Genomic DNA, 8,300 nt, shown 5'->3' with positions numbered 1-8,300 from the left:
GACTTAGAAATGGCCACTTGGGGCCAGGCCTCTGGAATTCAAGAATCAACAAATCTAAGGGAATTGACCCTCTGTAAAATTTGAAGTTCTCCATTTCGAGTTCTTTGAAGAGTAATGAGAACACTGCAAATGGTATATACTGCCATAGTTACTGACTCTGAAAACTCGTTGTTGATTTTTCCACCAAAAATATTTCTGTGCAAAAATTTTTCCAGGTCTTCTACCCTGCTGTGTATACACTGAATTTCATTTTCTTATATAATCAATAATATGTAATCGATCAGCAGGTGCTAATTGGGTACCAGCTGAATGCATACACTTGGTGCTGTAATTCAGAGGTAGTATTGAAAGAGACCATTCTGTATGACGGTGGAAATTTCTTAAACAGCTATGGGCAAAGTAGCTTGAAAACAAGGGATTAATTTACTTGGTAGTAGATAGGTAATTATTTATGATGTATTTCTTTGGAGCAGGTGTTCCATTTGAGATGTTTTTGCTTTACATATTTACTATAACTGTGAAAGGTAGGGGAAAATATACTATATAGGAGAAATATTTCACAAAGTATGTTGCTTGCTGCACCTGTGGCAAGGATCCAGCAGACAGAATGTAACTTCTTTGTGACCAGAGACTCTTGAATCAGAGAGAGGTAGGAGCTAGGGATAATGCTGGATAGAAATAAATGTTTGGTGACTTACAACTGTACAGGTGGAATTAAAAGGAAGATGTTATTGCTAATATATTCAGCATCATGATATCAAAGAGAAAAATAGACTTCTTTATCTCTTATCAAATTGAATTGCCTTTGCTAACTTGGGTCTCAGGGACATAATTTAAGGTACTAAAAGATGTTTTCTTTATGTAGGTTGTCTTTTTTGTTACTCAAGCCAAGCCAAGATTTGGAATGTCATAGCTCCTTGGGGAAAGAAATAAAAGAAGCTCTTTTATTACTTACTGATTTCATTCCATTCTAGAAATCTTATTTTGTAAAAATTTTGAATCATAAAAACATTGAACGGTGGCTTTCAGGAGAAGATGGGAACCCACACCCTCCATGCCGGCTGCTTGAATTTCACTGTCAGAAGTGAGGCTCTGTCTCAAATCCAGGAGGTCATCTGTGGGTAGAGACTTGCAAGCTCTTGAACAATGGATTTCTACTTTTCTTGTGTATAGATTAGAGAAATATAAGAAATGAAATATAGGACTGAGTGTTACTGGATGGTAGCTTAGAATCTTATAAGTTTTGCCTTGGCAGGTAATTTGGCATAAATTGTTAATGTAAATCTGGGTTAGTGGTGAAGATGTTATTTTAGTAAAAAAGATAAACTGCTGATTAATTCAGCATAGAACTCAATTACAAATTGAAAGTGTCTCTGCGGGACTCCCAGACCCTAAAGACAGCAGATGTTGAATTGATACTCCAGCATATTTCACAGTGGTATGAAATATTAACATGGTTTATTATACTTGTGTGGTGTGCGATATTAGAAAGGGGGAGGTAGTGGGCATGTGGGTGTGCAAAGCAGCCACACATTATACATTCGCTAGTGTACACTGAAATGTGATTAAGGATTTTGGGGAAGTTTTGTCTTCTTATTTTTAAAAAATCAAATAGCTCTGTGGAAAAATTAAGTTTAAAATAACATTTGGGGCTAAATATTTAAATGTGGTACCTATGTATGTTTACATTGTACATGTAAATGAACATAAAAATGGTAAACTTACTGACACGGGATATTTAAATGTTAAATGGGACCGCTGCCTACAAGAATAGGGGAACTTGAGGGCTTGAACTGTATTTTAATGAGTTAATTGTAAGCTTTCATGGGCTGGAACGTTTTCATGGGCTGCTGTACTGTTTTTACCTTCTAATCTAAAACATATGGTAATTTAAAAATGCCCCTATAATTTTCACAGGCAGAGAAGTTTCATTTCTAGCCAAAAAAAAAGCTTTTATAAGGTTTTCAGATATCTGTATCAACTCAAGGGGGGAAAAGTCAGCAAATTTTATGTATCGGAAGACCTGAATAAATGGAACTGCCAATATTTGAAGGGATTGGCAATTCTTAAGAGGTATGAGAAAGTTGGCTTAGATGAGATATTTCAAAGCCATTACTACTATTATGACAGTTATTTTTTTTTGCATCTCAGCCTGTATCAAGTCTAGGTTTTGCTAACCAAAGTAAAAACAGTTCCAGAAATAGCCAAATGATTACAGTAAGAACAAATGTACCTTGGATACCTCTGCTGTTTTGAAGGCTTTTTTAAAAAGGTGCTTTCTCAAAGACCTCTGAGACACATAAAAATTGGCAAAGGCAAAAGAGCAGTGGGCAAAGAAACCAGAAGTTTCCTGGTACCTACACCACCTGAAGAACATCTTCTATATCCCCATTAGAGTCACCATTAAGGCTTCTGCAAACTATTGAGAGATGGTGGTCCTTCTGAGATGTGAAGGGCGGCCTTGAGATCCATTCACCTGAGTTCTAGTCATCTCCAACCAGGTGCCAAGCTCTGTGTCTGATTATGAGGCAGGGCCCTTTCTTAGTGACATTTACAGCCTAGTGGAGTGGTGGACACGCCCACAAACAGTACTGAAAGTACGAGAATGGTGCATATAAGGGGGGCGTAGTGGTCACAATCAGAGGAATTGGTGAAATCTGTCTGGGGAACTTTAAGGTGGCCTCAAAGAGTATGTGACTCCTCACTTGAAACTCTTTTTGTCTTGGGGTTTGAGGAAGGGGTGGGGTAGGGAGACTGAAGAGGAGAGGAAGCTATTCCAGAAGAGGGACATCACCACATACAAAGGTGTGAGGACTCCTGCTCTAACTTTCTCTCAGTTGTGTAATCCTGGAAGTTTGGGCAGCTGAACATGTTTGGAAATAGGAAAACAAAACTCCAGACAGTGTCTAAAGTTGTCTGAGTGGTCATTTCCCGAGTCAGTGTGGGCTTTTAATTAGCATCCGCTCTTCAGTGTGGGATAAGGCCGCGCTTAGCATCCCTGTCCCTGCGTGTGAATATTAGTTTAGAAAGCTGCCACGTTCCATTAGAGGTGGTTGTGTTTCGGCAGTGGGTGCAGGAGCTGTGTAGAGTTTTCAAATGTCCTTTGAGATTTACGTTACAATGTAATTGGGAGATGCTGGTACTTAGTGTGTTGTGCATGGCAGAATGTGATATTACCTGCTGTAATGAGACCCCAGCAGCATACCTCAGGAAGGCAGTTAAAGTTTTAACCTTAACAGATAATGTTACTTGCTGGTTTCTGTGAGGTAATTTATACCACTCTCCCCTAACCCTGAAATTGTGCAGAAACAAAAATTTTTAAAAATGATATGAAGTTGTGCTAAATAAATATTTTAAAATTCCACCTAGTAGTACAGATTTTTGAAAATATTTGCAATGAACATTGTATCTGTAGAACACAATCACACTCAGTCGTCGTCACCCTGTCATAATGTTGGAATATGTTTTTTTCTAAAATCAGAACTGTGGTGATATTGGAATGCTGAAAAGACTTAAGGACTCATTAACTTTGATTCCTTGACAAATATATTAGTTTCTTTTAACTCAGATAAATTGAATTGGGGTGGTAGAGGAATAAGAACAGGGCATGATGGAAAGTGTAGCATGGACTTGGAAGAGGTTTAGGTTGAAGATTGATTTTTGCTTTTTCTGTAACACCTGTAGCCCCAGTTTGTAAAATATAAAACTCATTTGTAAAATGGGCTTAAAGTCAGTACCTGAAGGAATTGTTAGGAGGACCATATTTGTAAATTGCAGTCAGGCTTAACAAAAGTTTGCTCTCTTATCCTCTGACTACTTCTTGCCCCAAAATGTTAAAAGAAAATTAAAATGCCTTTTCTTGGTCTGTTTCAGTTAAGATTTACAATCAACAAATGGCCTGATGGGAAAATTAAGTTAAATGGTATCTTTTTTATTGACATACAAGGTGGTTAAAAAACAATTTGACTCATTCTGTTTGCTGAGAGGTTTTATGCATGTATTTTAGGGAGATATAAACATTTGAATGTAGTACTGATACAGTGAATTTGATAGGCTTTTTGCTTTGGGATTCGATGAATGTACATTCTGTATTAGAAAAATTCATCAGGATGTTCTTAACAAGCCAGATGAATGATGGAATGATAGAGTAGCATTATTTAAGCAATATGTTTGCAACTTTGAAGAATTTTAGAGGTACTTTAAAAAGATAAACCCATGAGTGATTAACCAGTTATATCTAAGGACTAGACAAGTATCATTACTGTTTCTGGATGTTAATTGGAGGTTCTGCTGTCTTGAGTGAAAAATCCATGGGCTCTGGAGTTAGACAAAACTATGTTGAATCTCAGTCCTTCTGGCTGTTGGCCATATGCCTTTGGGTTAGTCATTTTCCCTCTCTGAGCCTTGGTTTCCTGGATTTGTAAAATGGGTGTAAGGGGTAGTACCTACCTTAAAGGGTTATTTGGAAGAGTAAGTGGAAGAATACTTGGCACAGTGCCTGCAAACAGAAAATGTAGGTTCTCTTTTCTCCTCCTTTTAGAATAGAATTTCTAGTGAAGTATAATAAGTGAAAATGTGCTACTTAGTACACTTTTTTTTTTTTTTTTTTTTTTTTTTTTTTTTTGCGGTACGCGGGCCTCCGCACAGGCTCAGCAGCCACGGCTCATGGGCCCAGCCACTCCGCGGCATGCGGGATCCTCCCGGACCGGGGCACAAACCCGTGTCCCCTGCATCAGCAGGCGGACTCTCAACCACTGCGCCACCAGGGAAGCCCAGTACACTTCTTATTGACATGGCAGTGAAGTTCATGGAAGATGCGCATGTGAACAGTTTTATGGTGTCATTTTGAATTTCATTTGCAGTATAATTGCTTGTTTCATAATTGATTTGCTTTGAACTAGAGGTCAAAAAAACAAAGTACTGAGTTATTATCGGTTGCCCACTGCATTGGTAGTTCTGAAAGAGTTAAGCTTTTGATAACCGTTTGTGTAAGTTAGAAAGAGGGGTAGAATCCGATCAGGTTAGCGTTCATCGTGGGTTTCCTGCATACCAGGCACTGTGCTAGCAGTTTCTCCTGTGCAAAGAGTCTTTTAATCCTCATAACTGCCCTGGTGCTAGATGGTTTTAGGCCTTTTTTGCAGATGAGGAAATTAGGACTTAAAAATGTTGAGTGGGGCTTCCCTGGTGGCGCAGTGGCTGAGAGTCCGCCTGCCGATGCAGGGGACGCGGGTTCGTGCCCCGGTCCGGGAAGATCCCACATGCCGCGGAGCGGCTGGGCCCGTGAGCCGTGGCCACTGAGCCTGCGCGTCCGGAGCCTGTGCTCCGCAACGGGAGAGGCCACAACAGTGAGAGGCCCGCGTACCGCAAAAAAAAAAAAAGAAAAATGTTGAGTGACTTTACCACCGGGGTAACATAGCTGTAAGTAACAAGACTAGATTCATACCTGGATCTCCTGGATCTTAATTCTCTTGCCTCTGCCTCTTCCCTCCTCCTCCCCAGCCCCCATCACCATGATCAATAAGGCAGATATATCCATCGGCTCCAGAAGTTTCGTTATGCCCTTTTGGAAGACTCCCTCTTCCCCGCAAGAACCTTAAGTAACCTTAAGTGTATACAAGTATATATTTGTGTATATATATAAGTTACTTAAGAACCTTAAGTAACCTTAAGTGTGTACAAATATATATTTGTGTATATATATCAGTTACTTAAGAACCTTAAGTGTATCTGAAGGCCATGTGTGCCTGGGGTCCCAGGAAAAGGTGGTTGGCAGAGGCCTCATGGAACAGTATCTGAGTTGGTAGCACCTCATGATCGGGCTCACCTGCCCCATCCTGTCTCTGCTTGTCTGCTTTACTTAGGCCTGTCTGCTTCTGCTTCCTCAGAACTGTACCTTGCACACGGCCAAACCCTCGTGACCATGAATCTCCCTTAGAGCTTCCTTCTTTACAGTCTTTTGGCTCTTGCCCCCGTAGGTAACTACTCCCTTCTACTCTCTCTACCACACTCCAGAGGCCAGACAGGAGTATTTTGAGAGCCCTGCCACCAGTGAAGTGGCATTTACAGGTTGGTTCCAGCCCAGGTCGTTTTTTCCAGAACAACCTCAGTATACTTTCATTGGCTCTGCCTTTATCTTGTGCCTTTTTGGTGACACCCTTTAGAGTTCCTGCTGCAGAATATATAATTAAGTTAATCATTGTCTCCCATCAACCTGCCAGAAAAACAGCTGCCAAGAAGTTACAAAAGGCCTTTCTGTGAAGGCTGAAGTTTGTTTAGAGTTTGGTCAGTGTCCATGACTGATGCTGAAAGTCCAGGTGGCACTCTCTGCTTCTGCCTCTCCTGCACTCCCACCTGCCTGCTGCTTCCTCCTCTCCCACATTCACCTCCCAGTCCTGCTGTTGTTCCTCCCCCGCCAGCCCAGGCCCACCATCACCACGGCACGCGCTGGGAATGCTATCATCTCCTGCTTTCCTGTCGCCTGCCTTTGCCCTCTCCTCCCCCACTGCTTCCAGGCTGCAGTTTCAGAAAGCACACATCTAACTACATCATTTGCCAGCTTAAAATTTTCCAGGTCTTCTCACTAGTGTGAAGGGTCAGCTCTCTGTATGGCCTGTGAGGCTCTCTGGGATTCAACCATGCTGAACTAGCTACCTGACCACACCCTTTCTCCTTCCATTTTCATAGCTTTATTCCTGCCATCACTTCTGCGCCGTGGCTTGGCCGCCATTTACGTGAGTGTCAAGACTCAGCCCAGTCTTTATCACCCGAGCCCCATGAGACCTCGGTACACTCGTAGTTCCATTGTCAGCCTTGCCTCTTAAGGACTCTTACCATATTGTACTTGTTTCCCTCTGGACTTTACGCTCTTTGTGGGCAGGATCTGTATCTGTTCAGGCTTTATTGCCAGTGTTTGGCATAGTGTCCATGGAGTGTATTAGTATCAGAGCAGAGCATTAGTAAATGTTTGCTGAACTAAGCTGACCTGTACATTTGTTTCAGAGGTTTTGCATCATTTGAAATTTGCCTCATTTTTAGCCATCTTTAAATGTCCTAGAACAAGGGTGCTCTGTACTTCCTTGGATCTCCTTCCAGTCCTTCCTGATCCCTGTGGGGCTGTAGAAGCAGGATCATACAGTGTAACAGCCCCTGTAGCCTTCCCACACACCCTACACTCGGCACAGGTTCCTACCCTACAGGCTTTAGAGGTAGATAGGCTCCATGTGAACGTGACTCTTTTTTACCTTTGTTGTGACCAATTTACTTCATTTCTCCCCACCCCCCTTTTCAGGCGATAGCCCTTGCAACATCTCCAGGAGTTTATTGGCAGAGTTATCACTGACCGCATTGTTTTATGGAGAGAGAGAGAGGTTATTAAGATCTTATTACTACCTGGGGCGGCTTGGTTTTCATTCGGAGGATTGTTGAACATATTTCTCACTCTTTCTTTAAACGCAGTCTTTCTTGTTTTTTGTTTTTTTCTCTGATTATATTTGATTCAGTGCAGCCTTGGAAATATATATTTGTATACACATATGCTGTGAATGCTGATTTCTTCTCCTTGTGGAAAGCAATATGTTCCCGTCTCTCTTGGTCCTTTTCCCTCTGGAAGCCTAGGTGTTTTTCCTTCCATTCGCTGTCTCAGAATCCAGCAAAACCTCTTGCCTACCACCTTTTTTCCTGTGGTGGGATAGGAAGACATAGGCTTTGGTGGTGCCAGGCACTAACTTGGCACAGATCCCTGAGTCCCACTTACACACGGCCGTGTGCCTTGATTGCCCCAGCCAACCATTCTTGCCCATCAGTTTCCTCTGTGGTACAGGTGGAGGTAACGAGGATTAAATAAGTAACGTAAGTGTTTGGCTCAGACCCAGGGATGTGGTGGGTGTCCATGTTAGTTCTCTCACACCCTTACCTATTTCCTTCTACCCTTGAACTTGCTGCCAGTTCTCTTTGTAAAGTCTGTGTGTCAGGGCCATTCCCTTCCCTTTATTCCTCCCAACAGCCCTTGGACAGAGGCATTATCCCCATTCTGATGGCCCCCTAGGGCTCAGAGAGAGTTAAGCACTGTGTTCATTAGTGACCCAGTTGTTCCAGGCTTCTCTTGTTCTGGGATGGCCTTTTCTGGCCCATTGTGGTTGTGCAGCCTTTCACATCTCTCCTAGCCCGGGTTGTGCTCAGGCTTTTGCATCATTCAGTGATCTGGGACAGGCCAAGTTAACAGGGACTTGGTTGGCAGTTCCTTGAATAGGAACTCCCCTTCCCGTCCCGGCTGAAAACCTCTTAAATCACTCCTGCACCCT

The 8,300-nt window shown here is 42.2% G+C and overlaps 1 protein-coding gene across 1 annotated transcript in view; it reads left to right on the top strand.

Annotated features, from left to right (window-relative positions):
• Nucleotides 1-4,792: 4,792 nt before the first annotated feature.
• Nucleotides 4,793-8,300, top strand: part of ADGRD2 (adhesion G protein-coupled receptor D2) — a 26,079-nt gene continuing 22,571 nt past the window's right edge. Inside the window, 2 exon segments of the mRNA XM_055087369.1 lie at nucleotides 4,793-4,822; nucleotides 5,976-6,066. Of these exon segments, the coding sequence (XP_054943344.1) occupies nucleotides 4,793-4,822; nucleotides 5,976-6,066 (121 nt within the window).

Source organism: Physeter macrocephalus, chromosome 9 (assembly GCF_002837175.3).
Source record: "Physeter macrocephalus isolate SW-GA chromosome 9, ASM283717v5, whole genome shotgun sequence".
Classification (NCBI taxonomy): domain Eukaryota; kingdom Metazoa; phylum Chordata; class Mammalia; order Artiodactyla; family Physeteridae; genus Physeter; species Physeter macrocephalus.
This window is presented reverse-complemented; position numbering and strand designations above follow the sequence as displayed.